Here is a 16,984-nt window from a genome sequence, read left to right on the forward strand (position 1 = left end):
TCCTTTTTAACGAGGACCGATATCTGTACTTTTAAAGTGAACTCTGGGGTAAAAAAAATAGCAAAAGAACTCAGTTCTTTGTATTCACACTGCCCTTGCATTTGAATGAGGACTCAATGCTTTTGCCAGTTCACTATTTCACCTATTTTGTGGTCCGAGTATGGTTTACATTCACATTGCTATGTTTAGAAAGGAACCAAGATCTTTTTCCAACATTCACGCAATGCACTCCTGGGTTTTTACAAAGTGCAGGACAAGCCCTTCCATCAGAATGTGTTATCAGACAGCTAGATATACCTACTTGCATGTTGGGCACGGTGGTGGCATTGTCATGCTGAAACAGGAAAGGGCCTTCCCCAAACTGTTGTAACAAAGTTGGAAGCACAGAATTGTCTAGAATGTCATTATATGCATAGGGGCAGGTAGCGTTCTCCTGGCATCCGCCAAACCCAGATTCGTCCATCGGACTGGCAGATGGTGAAGCGTGATTCATCACTCCAGAGAACGCGTTTCTTCTGCTCCAAAGTCCAATGGCGGTGAGCTTTACGCCACTCCAGCCAACGCTTGGCATTGCACATGTGTTCGGCTGCTCGGCCATGGAAACCCATTTCATGAAGCTCCAGACGAACAGTTTTTGTGCTGACGTTGCCACCAGAGGCAGTTAGGAACTCTGTACTGAGTGTTGCAACCAAGGACAGACAATTTTTACGCGCTTCAGCAGTCGGCGGTCCCGTTCTGTGAGCTTGTGTGGCCTACCACTTTGCGGCTGAGCTGCTGTTGCTCCTAGACGTTTTCACTTCGCAATAACGCACTTACAGTTGACCTGGGCAGCCCTAGCAGGGCAGAAATTTGACCAACTAACTTGTTGGAAAGGGGGCATCCTATGACGATGCCACGTTGAAAGTCACTGAGCTCTTCAGTAAGGCCAATCTACTGCCAATTTTTGTCTATGGAGATTGCACGGCTGTGTGCTTGATTTTATACACCTGTTAGCCATGGGTGTATAGCCGGATCAACTAGCTTGAAGGGGTGTCCACATCATTTTGTGTGTGCATATATAGTGTAGATTGCATTTAGTAAAAGGGACATTTCACAATTTTTCTACTTCATAGTCATCTCCAGCACCACCCTAACTAACATCAACATATGTGAAAATGGAGCGTTTCTATGTTTTGTAGTAAAAAAAGAGAGGAAGATTCCAATCAGTGTGCATCATGTGATTTTAACCAATTATGAGTAGAAATTGCCTACTAATTGTCTATTAATTGGTTGATGATGTCATTGGAAACACTTATCTTCCTGTATATTTTTTACTACAAAACATACAAATGATGCTGGAGATGATGAATATGAGGTTGAATTATTTAATTGTTATCCTTTAAAGTGACCCTACCAAGTTCACATACAAATGTGAGTTATAGATTTGCCATTCTCGTTTGAAAGCAAGTCTAAATCGCAGTAGATCTTTTTCTATGTGCGGTATTTCTATGCTTCCCGTTATGTTTCGTTTTTGAGTCTTTTACTTTTGGTTTTCTACACCAACTTCGAACAGCTGAAAATCATTGGTAACAGAATAAATAGCAGACGAATAATGCAGATTAAATAATGCTTTAATTGAATGTAGGTTTGTGGTTAGTGCTATCCGGGCTCCTTCGGACGTCCATACCTGAAATCCTAACATGAACCCTTACCTAACCTTAACTCTTACCTCAACATTTACAAGGGTTAACTTCAATAGGATAAAGTCAGAGTTGGGATGTCCCAAGGATTCCGGATTGCAAGGACCTTGATTTTGTACCCTATGTTGTGATTCTCACCAAATGTTGTCGTCTCAAAGTATTCAAATCAGATAAACCGTTTATGAAGCTCTCTTAGCCTATAGATCACATATTGCAACAATAATCTGAACATTGTACCAGTACAAAACATATTTTTGCATTTCGGTGCATCCTTGAAAATCGCTAATCATTATCCAAAAAGGCCACGTTATTTTTCTCCATGAACCTGCACATCATCTTCTCTCTTTTGTGGCACAATGCCAGGGCTTATGGCAGGGGAAAAGGTGTTGCAGTAGTCAAGTGTGTGGTGCAGGAATAATGACAAGGGAACCTGGGGAGCTTTGTGTTCACATTTCCCTTAAAAAGGGAACCGGACTGCAGTCAAGCGAACCAAACACAGACCACCTCTCAAGATGGTCTCAGTTCGCTTCGGGGGCTCTTTTGGGGGGTCTGAGTTACTTTGGAGTGTTCACACTGCACAAAAAAATTAAGCGAACTGCACAGAGTTCACAAATTAGCTGAAAGGGACCAAGTATAAATACACCCTTAGGTACCTTACTGTGATTGTTTAATTTGACTATTTTAATTGAAAACAAAAACAGTTTCTTAGCAAAGACCAATTTCTCAAGCAATAATTTTACCAGGACTGTTTGGGAGTGGTCTGAGTGGGAAGAGGAAAACTGAAAATTAGCCTTATTGGCTGAGGTTTGGAACTCGATCTTATTCATCTAACTAACTTACCGCATGGTGATGTCACCATGTAAGGCAAAAACCAGTCAAAAAATGTATGGAAGTAATATATGGAAACTGTTTAGTGACACAAATAAGTGATTTAAAACATGTAATAAAAATGAGATCAGGATTTATTATCTCTGATATTGGATAGACACTTTGGAACAAACTTGTTGTGAATCTGTTATTCAATGTGTTTGTATGGGCTAATAGCAGTAATGCCAAATATAATTTTTATACTTATATATTTTTATACGTTATACAAGGGATCTTACAATTCCAAATCAAATGGCTAAATTATCCTTGGTATGACCTTCTCAAAACAACCCCCCCCTCCCCGGCTTAGACAGGGCTTAGAGTCTTTTGGGTTAAGCTTGAATGTCAATACATTTTGGCCATCTTCCTAATGTTTATGAGCTATAGAATAGAATGTGATATTTCATGTTCAGTTGATACCCAGTCACATACCAAGGACCCCATTCCTTACCTGCCTTTCAAATGCACCCACAATAAATCATCCTTTTCCCTCCCCTGTTATTCACTTTAGAATGATGACGAGAGCGCCAAGCCTGATAGCAAGAAGTCCAGACTTGAAGACAAATCCTCATCTCATCACAAGAACAGCAGCAAAGAGTGAGTGACTTTTTATTCAAACCATACCATCACATACTTAACTTCTGCAACCCAACATGAACATTGAATGCTAACATTGAAAACCACCCACACCAGGTCTAAGAGGGCAATGGAGGCCAAGGTGAAGGAAGAGCCGGTGCCCTCTCCCTCCATATCAGGGTCAGGAGGGCTGCAGAGAACACCCAAGGCAGAGCACCAGAGCCGCAAGCGGACGGTCAGCCAGTCTTCCACCTCCCTGTCCAGCGGAGCCAGCAGCGGCAAGGAGGGAGGCCACAGCACCAAGAGCAGCTCCACCTCCAAACACAGGAAGGGCGAGGACAAGCAGGGCAGGAGCAGCCGGGAGGGCAAGGTATGTGGGTGTGTCAGTCTAGTCTGCCTGTCCGTCTATGTGGGCTGCACACTGTCATGCTCTACTTATGACACCATTTTTATCCAAACTCGTGTGTACACACACACACACACACACACACACACACACACACACACACACACTACTAGGGTGCCCTTTACCAGCTGCACTGAGCATTATTCTGGCTCAAGTGTCACACAATGTCCACCGACTGCAAATACATTTGGGAAGGACACAAATATAACATTTGTAGCTCACCACTTTCACCACTGAATGATTTGTTATTCCCATCACATCGTCACATAAAATAGCCCACGTAGGAATAGGATTATAAACTTTGCTGTCTCTCCGCAGGAGAAATCCTCAAAGGGCTCTGATAACAAGCTTGCTGTGCCACGGCTCTCCTCGGACGGCTCAAAGTCCCTGAGATCAAAACTGCTGTTTGAGGACAGGTAAGAAGAGCCTCCTCTCCACTGTGGATAACCCACTGCCAGTCAGCATGTAGAGCTGCAAGGATAGGGTTGCCTGGGATATGGGGAATGGATGTGCCAGTGTAAAACAGAGATGACATACATTACCAGTTTAAAAGCTCAGTGGGAAGGGTCCGTCCACTTGCTATGGCGAAGAAACCTTGCGCATAGTTGTTTGGAGAGTATTGGGAACATTTGTATGTTATTTTTATAAGATTGGGCATACAAGAAATGAATGCAATAACTGACTGGTGAACCTGTTCTTTTTCAGGGTTCACTCTGCGGATCACTACTTACAACAGGCCAAGAAACTTAAACACAATGCAGATGCACTGGTAAGAAACGGTTGTGTTAGCTCTAATGTGAAACAGGAGCATGTAGGGGTGAAAATGCTCTTTGGTTGATGAAATGTAATTTCCTTATTTTACCAAGACAAATATGACTATTCACGTTCTGAATTGTTCAGTGGGTTCTTTCTCTAACTTAGCATTATATCCAAAAAAGTCAGATTTTGTAACCTAATACATCCGATAATAAGCACCGAGCTCTAACATAGCGGTGTGGGTTTCTTGTAACAACTTTTGAAGGTTTTACAATTTGTGGTCGTCATCTTCAACGTTGTTTCTGTTGGTCGCAAAAAGCAAAATTAGCATGACACGAGCTGAATTAAATGTGAAAGGCTTTGAAAATGTAAACATAACATAATTGACCCATTGGTCAAAAGATGCGTTTTTGTTTGGACACCCTAGAGCAGGGGCATTCAACTCTTACCCTACAAGGTCCGGAGCCTGCTGGTTTTTGTTCTACCTGATAAGTAATTGCACCCACCTGATGTCCCAGGTCCAAGTCAGTCCCTGATTTAGAGGGAAATAATGGAGGGGAAAAAAGCAGTGGAACTGGCTTTGAGATCCAGAGTTGAATATGAGGGCCTAGAGTATGACAACTGTTTTGTACGAAAAGCTATGGACTTTAGTCATTATTTTGGACACACTCTCTGGAATTGAACAGTTTAATGGTTTTACTGTTCAGTGCTTCTGCATCATCTTTTTGGGTCCTCTGGCTACTGAAAGTGGAGCAGCTAGATGAGCTATAATTGTCCACACTTGGTATCAATAATTCACCTGGGGATTATCATCAGATACACTTAGGTATCTCACTGTTCTTATTGGGAGACTGGATCCTGTCTAGCCCTATTCTAAAGTATCCAGGGAAACCATCAAATATTTGTATTAAAAATCTACATAATACTCATGACATTTTAAGTCTGCCATGTTTATTACAACATTGCTTTCACAACAAGCATTGGTCATGAAGCGTTCCCCTTGCTACTAACTGTCTACTGTCTACAGTTTGCATAAGAGACGGTTTTCCTAATGTGTGTTGCTGCTGTGTGCAGATGGACCGGTTTGAGAAGGCTGTGTACTACCTGGATGCTGTGGTGTCCTTTATTGAGTGCGGAAACGCACTGGAGAAGAGTGCTCAGGAGGCTAAGTCCCCCTTCCCCATGTATGCCGAGACCGTGGAGCTCATCAAGTAAGAACAAATGGCTGTATTTCTCGACAACTTATTTACGACATGTTTTAACATATTTTCAACATGATATCAGCTCTGCTTCTAGCTCCAAAGCAACTTTCCATTATTTTGTTTTACAAGCATTCCGCTACATCTGCAATAACATCTGCTAAATATGTGTATGTGACCAATAAAATGTGATATCAAATAGAAATTATCTTCATAGTAGCAATTACCTTTCATAAAGACACCACAGACCCAAAATTGCACAAATGGACAAATAATTAACTGAATTGACAGTATACCATAATATTATGAAACCTCTTAAGAGTGCTTGTGTGGCATTGCCAGACAGACCTACTGAGAACCAGTCATTAGTCTCTCACTCTCTTTCTCTCTCGGTCTCCGTCTGTGTGTATGTCTTAGGTACACTATGAAGTTAAAGAGCTACATGGCCCCAGACGCTACGTCAGCAGACAAACGGTTAGCCGTGTTGTGGTAGGTGTTCTGACTCATCACTCAATAGATTCCATTTAGAGCGTGTATGGACTTTAGTGTCATTGTGCCACTGCTCATTGAGTCACTCTGCTAAAGTTCATTCATCCCTCCCACTCCAGCCTGCGATGCCAGTCCCTCCTCTACCTGCGACTGTTCAAGCTGAGGAAGGAGAGTGCACTGAAATACTCTAAAACACTCACGGAGCACCTGAAGGTAATTTATTTTCCTTGGTACAAGTTCAGAGTTGTACCAGAAGAATCAGAACAATGACAGACATTCTTGTTACATTGCTTATGTTTATTTGTTTATAGCAAATTGCTCGTGTTTATTCTGCATTTCAATTGGCGTTTTTCAGAATTCTTTGAGTAACACCCAAGCGCCCTCTCCTGGAATGGGAAAGTAAGACATTTTCGTTGTTGTATGTCTTGAGACCAACAGTCTTCTTAAATGTATGTCACTTGTGAGGAAGTCAGAGTCATCAATTAATGGTCCAGACGTAATGCTGAATCATGGTGGAAAAATCTTGTTTTGAGCGGTTGTGATTCTCCTCTTACCATCCATCTGCATCTACCTTTGTCTTTCAGTAAAGCAGCTGGCATGCCCTCTCCAGTCTCTCCCAAGCTGTCCCCAGGTAGTACCGGTAGCTACTCGTCAGGCACATCCAGCGGCAGCTCCTCGGTCACCATTCCCCAACGCATCCACCAGATGGCTGCCAGCTACGTCCAGGTCACCTCCAACTTCCTCTATGCCACCGAGGTGTGGGACCAAGCAGAGCAGCTGGCCAAAGAGCAGAAAGGTACCTGACTCACTCCCTCTTATCAGCTTCATCAGCACAAGAAGAAACTAGACGGGGGGGTCTCCTATATAGAATGCATATGTCAGTATTAGCCCAACTTCCAAGGTATCAATATCCTATCAAGTGCTTGTTTTAAGACGTTAGATTCAAAAAATGGAATACTACTATTAGATTGAAACTAACTCTAAGTGTAGAGCTGGCAAGCCATTCCTAGGCAAGAGGTCTCTGACTTAAGTGTTTACCTTGCTTACCCTGGCTGTGACCTGTCTATTTTGCAGAGTTCTTCACGGAGCTGGACAAGGTGATGGGCCCTCTGATCTTCAACACCAGCAGCATGACTGAACTGGTGCGCTTCACACGGCAGGGCCTACACTGGTTGCGGCTGGACGCTAAGCTCATTCCCTGAAGGATGCTATAACCCCCCCATCCCCGCTGCCCCTCCATGCACACATGAACTATAACACTGTGTCCATTTTCTACACCAGCTTGCCAAAAACACTGAGCGATATTGAGCATCTTAGACCTACGACTATCCCACGGGGGAGGAGGATTAAGCTATCTGTACATACTAGCAAATCCACTATTAGTGGTCTTTGTCATATCTTTGGGTTGTGCAAAAGAAAGTCATTGTTCTATTTGGCACAACGCTTTTGCAGAATTATTTTAGATGAAATACACTTCTATAGGCTATAAGCACATTATTCACATTTGGCTTTTATTTATATATTGATTTTTTTTTTTACCAAAGTACTTCCTTCAAACCAAAGGTGCTTTAAAACTAAGGTTTGTCTCTTATCTTTTTTTGTGCCTTGTATCTGATCTACAGGAAACTAGAATATACCATGTGTTGAAATGCAGATCCAGCAAAGTTGTTGGGGATTTAAATGGTTTGATCAAATCAAATGTTTCAAATCAAATTTGGAGACATTTTAAGAGTTATTTCAGGCTTCCAAACGTGACTTTTTGGAATAGTACTGGACTCTAGCTGTGATCAGTGGGTTGAAGACAGTCTTGATGGTGTGTGAAGTGACCGAGAGCTTGGTTTGCCTGACAGATATCACTGACGCATGCACACATTACTCTTAACAGTTGCCATTTGAAGGGGAGGTAGCGCACAGATGACCACATTTGGCGTTCGCCTGTGATACACCATTCAATTGATTTTGTTTAAGTTACTTTCATCGTTCTGAAGAACCATTTCCTATTTGTCAATGAGTTCTTCCTATGAAATCTAACTTGACTGTAGTTGCAAGGTTTTTTTGTTGGATGAATTGCCCAGATAGATCATTCATTTCTAAACAAGGTGTTATTATTCTATTTGATTCCTTATAGGTTTGTACCGGAAAGGGTTGCTGTATTTTTCTAAGGCGCAGCAGGGTGTGGTTGGTATTGCAAATGTTATCCTTGAAACACAATGTAATTATTTGTATAGTTTCTTCAAAAATTGCCTGGCGAAAGCAGATACTTACTGCAAGGAAGGACATGAATGCACTTGCATTTTAAGACTACAATTCTTTTTATAGGTTATATAGCATACACATTGGTGGTGCTTATTAGCCATACATAGATCGAATTGTACGTACACGAGTGTTATTCCAGTCACAAAGTACATGGCCAATATATATTTTATTTATGTACCAAGAAGTTGCTCTGTTCAAAGTTGTTCACTTTCAGATTGTTAGGCTTGAAATGCAAAGTATTTGTATTGAATATGAAACAGTCATACTTAATTTAATGTTTAAAAGTGGTTCCTGGGTTCTCTACATAGCGTAATAGTAATTTGTGTATTACAAAATATAGAAATGTAATCTATGGTCTATATTTATGGTACAGGTTAGATTGAGCTACTATAGTGGTAAACTGCCCTAATATTTATGTTATTTTGTATTGTCATTAGTTTTGCAACAAGGCAACAGAAAAGTGAATTTGATGCATAAGTGGTATTGTATGATGAAGAGTTTTTTCCTATTAGCCCATGTATAATATACACATGCTGGAAACACTAGTACCTTTTTCTCATTGGCACCCTGGTCTTTAATTTTGGGAAACTGTTATTTCTTCTTGCACTCAGAGTAATGGAAGATGTTTTATCTATGCAGGATTTTTTAAGTAAAATCTTTGTAAATCATTTTTTTTTGGCTTTTAGTTTGAAATCAGGAATTTCCACTTTTTAATTGTTGGCCAAAACCTATTTTGTTTGACACAAATGTCCAATGCTTTTAGCTTATGCTTCATGCTTGTCCACTGATTTACTGGTATACATCTGTTTTTGTAACCAAACATGGATGGCTTAAGCCATTTTATACCTTAAGCTGGAGGCCACTTTTCGCAGATAGTTTTCTGGGTGTGTGTGTTCATGTAGCCATGTCTTCATACACTGGTAAACTTTTAAGTACAGCTGCAAGGCTTGTGTTCCATCCTATTCAGATGTACAAAAGATGATGATAATTTTTACATTTTTCACAAGGCTTTCACTCATATGTATTTGTTTTTCTGCCACTTTAGCTTGTCAACCATTTATTTTATTTTTTTTGGCTTTTACTGAATATTATTTTAAGTGTTTGGAAGATATTGTGTGGGTTGTTTGATACCATATTTCAATGTAAGTATAGTTAGTTATAACTTGAATAAATCCAGGGTAAAATGAAATGTTCTGACCTTCAATAGAAAGACTTAACACTTGCATGTCTCTATTTAAATACAAATATGTACAAATTGTATATAAAATATTTCTTTTAGGGTAAATTTCTACTACAGTTTAACATTTGTATTGAAATTAAGTTGTAAATACAATTTGAGATTATATGCACATTTTCTGAGCTTTTTTCTTCAAAAAATGTTAGATGACACTTGAGTCTCTGAACACTGTATATCAATATGTTTATTAATCATTTTTGTTACTGTATTGTATGCCTTGTCTCCTGCTTCACCAATGTCTGTCATTGTCATAAGCATTATCATCATTGATGTCTTTAGATCAAGTGCTAATATTTTCTTTTCTGTATTTGATATGGAGACATTTCAATCCATGCAATGTATATTGTTGATCAGATTGAATGGATGGATGTTGGTGTGAGATGTACAGTTGATCATAAGAAAACCGTCTCAGTTTCTACTTCACGTGAGAAAGCTCTAGCCCTTTTGAAATTGATCCGAGATGTCTTTTGAGATATGTCTGTATGTTAAGCAGTTGTAGAAGTTTATACAGTATGTTGTACTTATTTTTAACTGCCTCATCAGCATACAAAGTACAGTAGTTTTAATTGGGTTAGTTTTAAACTATTGATAACAGATGTATTATGGATGCAATATTAAGTAAAGGTACTCTTATGAGTTTGTTATTCAAACTTGGAATAACATGTAATTTAAAATCTCTTGTGAAGTATTACTTGTTACTAATGGGATTTATGAGTCTGTCCTGAATATAATTTGTATTTTGCTGTATTGAGAATAAAATATATATGGTTATGTTTAATTTACCTGTGGTTTCCAATACATTGTACCATTATGTCAATACACTTGGATGTAGATGTATTTAAGAATGTGATTTTGGTTGATTGTAGAAACCTCATTCATTGAACACAACACACAACACATTTTAAGACCGAGCCCTTAAATGGCTGCTGGCTTCTCTTAAGAAACCCCACATATCTGGAAATTCCCCCCATTTTAAGGCTAGTCATACTGGCCCTTGTACCTGTTGTTCCAAGGCCTGAATTGCCACCCTGTGGACATGAATTGTAATGTCACTACATTGACTGTGTTTACCTTGGAACCAGTCTTGGAAACATTTTAAAATGCCAAGTGGGGTTTTCTGATCTGCCTGACAAAGTCCCCTGGTCATCTGAGGGGAAGTATCCCAAAACCGATCAACAGTAAAAAGAGCTGTATTCTGGAGTGACCATGCATCTGCATGGTTACTTTCTCTGTAAGTGGTTTAACAACATTGTTGGGTCCTCTGCAATAGAGCGTGTGCTTAACGATGCTAGGCCGTGCATTACTGAAACAAAGTAGTTTGTATAGCTCTAGTATGCAAAGGCTCTTAAAAATGATTAGCTACTTTCAACCCACATTGCACTGCTTGGGGAACATTAACCCTTTTGTGCCAAGGGAATAGACATTGATGTTCAGATTATATGCACACTTATTTCTTAAGGGCTTCCCTATTAAATAAAGATAATATCTTACAATTAAAGACAAGAAGACTGTAGTTGGCCTTTTGTTATGGTGTGTAAGAAACGTAGTTGCTTATTGTACAAACATTCCACAGGCATTTCTTAACCTGTCCGGTGACCTTCAGCTTGTATAACCTAGTTCTATGGGTTGGAGATGAATAACATTTAAACTCCCCTTTATGTTTGAATAAATAATTTGAAATAAGATAGGAGTTCAAATACAAGTCATCCTTAATGACTTGCAATCAATTTCTAAGGGGAATATTTCATACAAGGGCTAGAATTCGGAAAGCCCCGCCCACTCATCTGCCCATTGGTTGGGCTGGAATGCTATGCAATTCTATTACCTTTCAGACTTTTCTTCCTGTGTGGCCAAGGTAGCCATACGGGAAGCGTATTAGCTGTGTTCTTTCTCAAAGACCATTTGTTTCATATTTTCAATCAGGTGAAAGTTTTTCATTTTGAGTAAAAAATAACATTCATCTCACCTGAGCAACGCAAGGATTCGCAGATACCTTCAACGTCGAGCACCCAGGTATGTTTATTATTATGAAGTTTAGCAGGTGTATCGGTATCGTACTCTCCACCAACCTGTTACAGTTTCGGTCCTCCTGGCCAGGAATAGTTTTGCCATTTAGGCTACTGACTATAAAACTGTAGGAGGGAGTGGGGTAAATTGAGCCAAAGGGTTAAATTCAGCCACCATTGTTTCTAGGAAACCATACGCAACATGAATCATTTGACCAAATATTTAAGAACAGGTCATCATTTCAAGGAGTCTGAAGGAAGAAACCACATGGAGAAAGTGGTAAACGAGTTAGGTTCAAAAAACAATTTTCACCAAGTCAAGTTAATGTATTGTGTTAGAGGTTTCGTGATGCTTACATCTAAACCTAAGTAGATCATTTTAAATGTGCAATATGCAGAAATCACTCTGCCGTTTCCTGGTTGCAAAAATTTGAATAGTTCGCCTAATTTCAGTTTGTGAGAAAACAAGCATAGTGTAGAGGATCATTGTACCATCTAAACCGCTGTGAAATATATTTTCAATAACCAATGATATTGTATTTTCAGCTGTTTGAAGCTGGTGTAGAAAACCGAAAGTATAAGGACCAAAAATTTAACTTAATTATGGAAAGCATAGAAATAGTGCACATAGAACATATCTACCACTTCTTAGACTTGCTTTCATTGAACATGACAGATCTGTAACTAACATTACTATGTGAATTTGGTATGGTTGCCCAAAAAAGTACATATTGCAGCTATTAGATTGTTCTATAAATCAGTTGGGGTCTCTAAGCTTCATTATGAGGTCCTAAACCTAGCATAAGTATATCCTTAGCGTCAAAATGTTTGCCTTGGGTAAGTTGAGCCAATGGCCATGGGGTAAGCCCATGGCAAGTTTAGCAAATTTAAGTGTTTTCTTCCCAGGAATAATTCAAGGCATTATCATTGGAATATGAGGTAACAACAGGTCTTGGCCTATGTTTCAATTATTTATTTTTAAGTACAAAGTGTTTGTTAGGTGTTAAGCCTGTGTTGAATTGTGCTTAAAAGACAAAAAAGAAATTGTGATTGTGTTGAATTGTGTTTGGGAAGTAAAGATAGACATGGGTTTAAAAAGCTAGTGGTAATATTTTATTCAGTACAGAAATGTGTAGGTCAACTTATCCTGTCCCATTGGCTCAACTTAACCCATAAGTTGTGCCAAGAGAATACTTTTTTGGGCCAAGCTATGTTTTCAAAAGTATAATATTTACATGAATTCTGACTATTTCCAGGGATACACAACATCCTGAAATATATGTAGATACATCATCTTTGTTAGAAACAATACAATATTTCCCTTGACGGAGTGATGCTTAATGTAAAGAGACCCTATCGTTTGATAATAATTATCAAAATTGCACTTTTATTGTATGCTTTATTTACTGAAAATATTTCCCAAACTGTATCTACATAAGTATAATGAAGCATTTTTGCTATTGTGATGTTTATTAAATAGTAAAATTACATAACTTCATAGTAATTGTAACCATCCAAGTACAACGTTTTGCTTTACACCTAGGCAGATGACTTAAAGTATTTCCAGATCTGCTAATGTGTCTGCTAATGGGACTGAGATTATAGCCTAATTGATCATGCTAAGGAAGTTGAGATCGATAATTGATTTCGCAAAGGAAGTTCTCAAGAGGCGTGTTTGTAAACCATCCGTAAGCAATATATTGATCTCCTTCACTATACCATTTAATAATTCTATGTATTATTAGTGTATAATACATGTATTGTATTTTCATGAGGCTATAACTAATATAATTTAACTATAGTGTAGACTAGTTCTGTAGACTAGTTCTGTAATGATGGGCCAGTCTATCAACATATCATGTCTCAAATTGAAGGAATGCTGTCACCTTAGATCTGGTTGAATAATGCAAGGAGAGCCTTTTAGACTAATGACTTTTGTATGTTTAATTTAAAGTGGGAACAAAAATGACACCCATTGTTCTGTGTTGTTTTGGGGGAAACCAGACACTGGGGGTTTGTCCTGTCGCTGAAACTAAATCACTCATGCGTGGTGAACACTGCCTCTCTGTGTCCTGTCCGGTCTGGCACGCTCAGCAGTGGTCAGGACACAACTCTGCACCTACAGGTCTGCCAGGGAATGCGTTTGCATACACACTTGCATGCAACACACACACTCATAGGCGAAACACATGCAGCATACTTCTCGTCCCCCACGCTATCTCTGGCACTTATTTTCTGTCGCATTCTCCCTCACCCTGACATTGTCCGTCTCACCACTACATACCTACATTATGCAGCAGCTCATCTTTCAAGTACAGTATTCTGTACTGTTGAGTAGGCCTATCATCTGAAAAGGCTGATCACCCTGAGTCAGTCAGTATTATGTCACAGTAGACTACATCTCCTGGAAGTACCTGAGAATTTCCAACTTGTTGTACTTCCCAGACTCAGTATGATGTGTTTTTGTATTAGGATTCATTAGGGATGTGCATCTTTCCTTTTCAAATTAAATAAAATTTTCTTTGTTACATGTGCCAAATACAACAGATTTGTGAAGTGCTTACAAGCCCTTAACCAACAATGCAGAGTTAAAAACCTAGTAAATAAGAAAAATGTGCTAAATAAACGAACGGAAAAATAGTAACACAATAAAATAACAATAACGACGCTACACTATATACAAGGGGTACCGGTACTGAGTCAATGTGCAGGGGTACGGGTTAGTCGAGGTAATTGAGGTAATATGTACATGTGGGTAGGGGTAAAGTGGCTATGCATAGATAATTAACAGAGTAGCAGCAGCAGCCTGTGAGGGAATGTGTGTGTGTGTGTGTCAGCTATCACTTGCAGCTGTACGCACTATCCTCTGTAGCGCCTTGTGGTCGAATGTTGAGCAATTGCCATACCAAGCGATGATGCAACCAGTCAGGGTGCTCTTGGTGGAGCAGTAGATGTTTTTGAGGACCTGATGTCCCATGCCAAATCTTTTCAGCCTCCTGAGGGGGAATAGGTGTTGTCGTGCCCTCTTCACAATTGTGTTGGTGTGTTTGGACCATAATATGCCCTTAGTGATGTGGACACCAAGGAACTTGGAAGCTCTCAACCCGCTCTCAAGACGATTCGATACGTACCTAGATTCATGGGCTCCCTATAACGTTTGTTGCATAAACACATTCATTTTCCATTCTAAATTCATATCTGCTCCTGATGGAGCTCATGAGCTGGGCCTCTCTGAGCTGGGTCTGTCTGAGCTGACTTCTCTCTCTGTGTGATTGTGTGTGTGAGTGATGTACATGTCAGTGATGTATGTAGGCACCTGAGCTGAGCCATAAGGGAAACTGGGCATCTACCACCACACTCTCAGCTAAGGGGCCAATGTTTGCTTTTTGTCTCCCCACCTTTGATCTGAATTCACCATCATAATGTTTGAGCTATTCTTGTATCAATATATATACATTTTAAATTAGCTATGACATGGCCAATGAATATATAGCACAACTTTGGATTTCACCCCATCTCAAAATCAAATGGTTTAGACCGTTTGTCAATTTTTTTACAGAGAACTTTTCTATCCTTGTTATGAAATTGTAAACTTTACCCTGTATATCTAAAAATTACCATCTACACTGATTGTTTAAAGCAAAACTACCAATACTATTGCTTATGGTGAACCTGAATATTCAAAATAAAATCGAATGTAGCCTAAGCCCCGATCAGCAGATAGGCTATAGCCAGATGTTTCGTTTCTCAGGCGGTAGCTTAAGCTACTTTATTCCGGTAAAACACCATTTTCAACAGCACATTTGATAACTATAACCTAGCGAATTACATTGGTTGTCACTCAACTAATAAAGCCTAATATTACGCAAGCCATTTTACAAACATTTGACTGCTGAAGGTGACATGCGGCCTAACTCTCATTGGTCAGCACGCAAAGCAGGGCACAGTGCGCAGTTTGAGTAGGCTACTGATATTGCCTGGGTTGTTCGGCATGCAAAATGACTTGTTGATCAAAGACTCAACATAGTTACATGCTTAGTTCAACACTGAAGGAGAAGACGCATCGGTTGTCACACAATATGACGTATTTTCTGAAAGTAGAAAGAAAGTATGCTATTATAAAACGTTTTAATCAATTTTATGGCTGATGCCTGCTACTTTTGGATCGGTTTGGGGTCCCACGGACCGATGCACTCACATCTTACAGGCTGACTACACCGCTTGCGTCGCGTGTGTGAGTGTTGCAAAATAAATTTAGAAATCTATGTTATTCAATTGTTGAACCCACACTGCTCACACGCGTCAACGAGCGTCTGCGTTGCCAAGGGCTAAAATAGATATCAGTTCTATTTCTGACGCAGATCTCGCTGCAAGTCCTGCTTCTCCCATCTCCTCATTGGTTATATCCACGTGGGTGACTGAAAGACGACTGAGGTCAGTGGCGGTAATGGACCTAATTTATGAAAGTTGCCAATCGCAATATAAAGTCAAGAGAAGAAAAAGCCTGGAAGGAAGAGTGATGACTAGAAACGATTCGGTTGACCGTTTTATGTGTGGATTAATTGGCGGAGTAGAGGACCGTGTGCATTTCAGGTAAAATAACAACTCAATGTTTATGTCCCAGGACAAATTAGCTAGCAACAGCAAGCTACCTAATAGGACAAATTAGCTAGCAAGTGCAAGCTAACTAGCTAAATTGCCATAAATGTTTAATGCTTTTCGACCTGTCCCCAAATTAATATAATTGGTTCAGAGTTTGTTTTGATATTTTAAACTGCGTGTCATGATCGCGTTTGCTGTGGAGGGACAAAATAAATGTTGGCGCACGATGGTGCACGCGCGCAGCCGGTTTGGGTTCCGTTTTAGAGCGTTTTCACATCTTAAAGCGTTTTTTGAGCTCTAATTCAATTCAGAGTTAGACTATTTGTTACATAGAGTTTTTTTCATATTGCCAAATGCCAAATGAACTAAAATTCATAACGAAAACCAAGTGTCCATGCAAGTCATTTGTTTATTGTCCAAAAATGCTCACATTAAATCAATTTATGATTTTCATGAAGCACCACTTGTGCAATTTTAGCATGTAAATCTTGGAGAGGCTAAAAAAATTAAGTGGGAAGCATGCCAGCAAAGACACTACACAACACTAACAATACATTAATTGCACTATAACGGTGACGAATGGTGCCCACAAACTGTTAGGGCCTACATAAAGCTGTCCTAACAGCAGCCCAAACATCTAACCACTGCTACATCTGGCTATCAGCGGAGCCTTGTCTGGCAGCGAAACAGTTCATTCAACCTCATTTACTGCCTTTAAAAAAAACATGGCTGACTTGCTTAAACAAATGGCGTTTCTAATGACAATTGAGATGTACAAACTATGGCATAAGGGGACGAGAAGCGGATAAGATTTCGATTAAGACATTAATGAGCGAGCTAGGACGGATGTAGTTAATATAACTATTTGTTTAGCACTTTTGAAATGTACAGCGACAGAATTCAGAACATTA

General features: G+C 39.6%; 2 protein-coding genes across 6 annotated transcripts in view; both read left to right on the forward strand.

Annotated features, from left to right (window-relative positions):
* LOC139583651 (AF4/FMR2 family member 4-like) overlaps positions 1 to 10,243 on the forward strand; it is a 39,000-nt gene extending 28,757 nt beyond the window's left edge. For all 4 annotated transcript variants that reach the window (XM_071414956.1, XM_071414965.1, XM_071414945.1 and 1 more), the window contains 10 exons: positions 3,058 to 3,143; positions 3,240 to 3,492; positions 3,847 to 3,944; positions 4,234 to 4,297; positions 5,359 to 5,495; positions 5,901 to 5,972; positions 6,092 to 6,185; positions 6,328 to 6,371; positions 6,557 to 6,768; positions 7,047 to 10,243. In XM_071414956.1, the coding sequence (XP_071271057.1) occupies positions 3,058 to 3,143; positions 3,240 to 3,492; positions 3,847 to 3,944; positions 4,234 to 4,297; positions 5,359 to 5,495; positions 5,901 to 5,972; positions 6,092 to 6,185; positions 6,328 to 6,371; positions 6,557 to 6,768; positions 7,047 to 7,174 (1,188 nt within the window). In that variant the 3' untranslated portion in view covers positions 7,175 to 10,243. The remainder of the gene's footprint in view (positions 1 to 3,057; positions 3,144 to 3,239; positions 3,493 to 3,846; positions 3,945 to 4,233; positions 4,298 to 5,358; positions 5,496 to 5,900; positions 5,973 to 6,091; positions 6,186 to 6,327; positions 6,372 to 6,556; positions 6,769 to 7,046) is intronic.
* A 1,046-nt stretch (positions 10,244 to 11,289) lies between these two features.
* The window catches only part of LOC139583633 (protein Shroom1-like), a 37,531-nt gene continuing 31,836 nt past the window's right edge, over positions 11,290 to 16,984 (forward strand). For both annotated transcript variants that reach the window (XM_071414917.1, XM_071414933.1), the window contains exon 1: positions 11,290 to 11,478. The gene's annotated coding sequence lies outside the window, so the exon portion shown is untranslated. The remainder of the gene's footprint in view (positions 11,479 to 16,984) is intronic.

The sequence above is a fragment of the Salvelinus alpinus genome, chromosome 1, assembly GCF_045679555.1.
Source record: "Salvelinus alpinus chromosome 1, SLU_Salpinus.1, whole genome shotgun sequence".
Taxonomy (NCBI): Eukaryota; Metazoa; Chordata; class Actinopteri; order Salmoniformes; family Salmonidae; genus Salvelinus; species Salvelinus alpinus.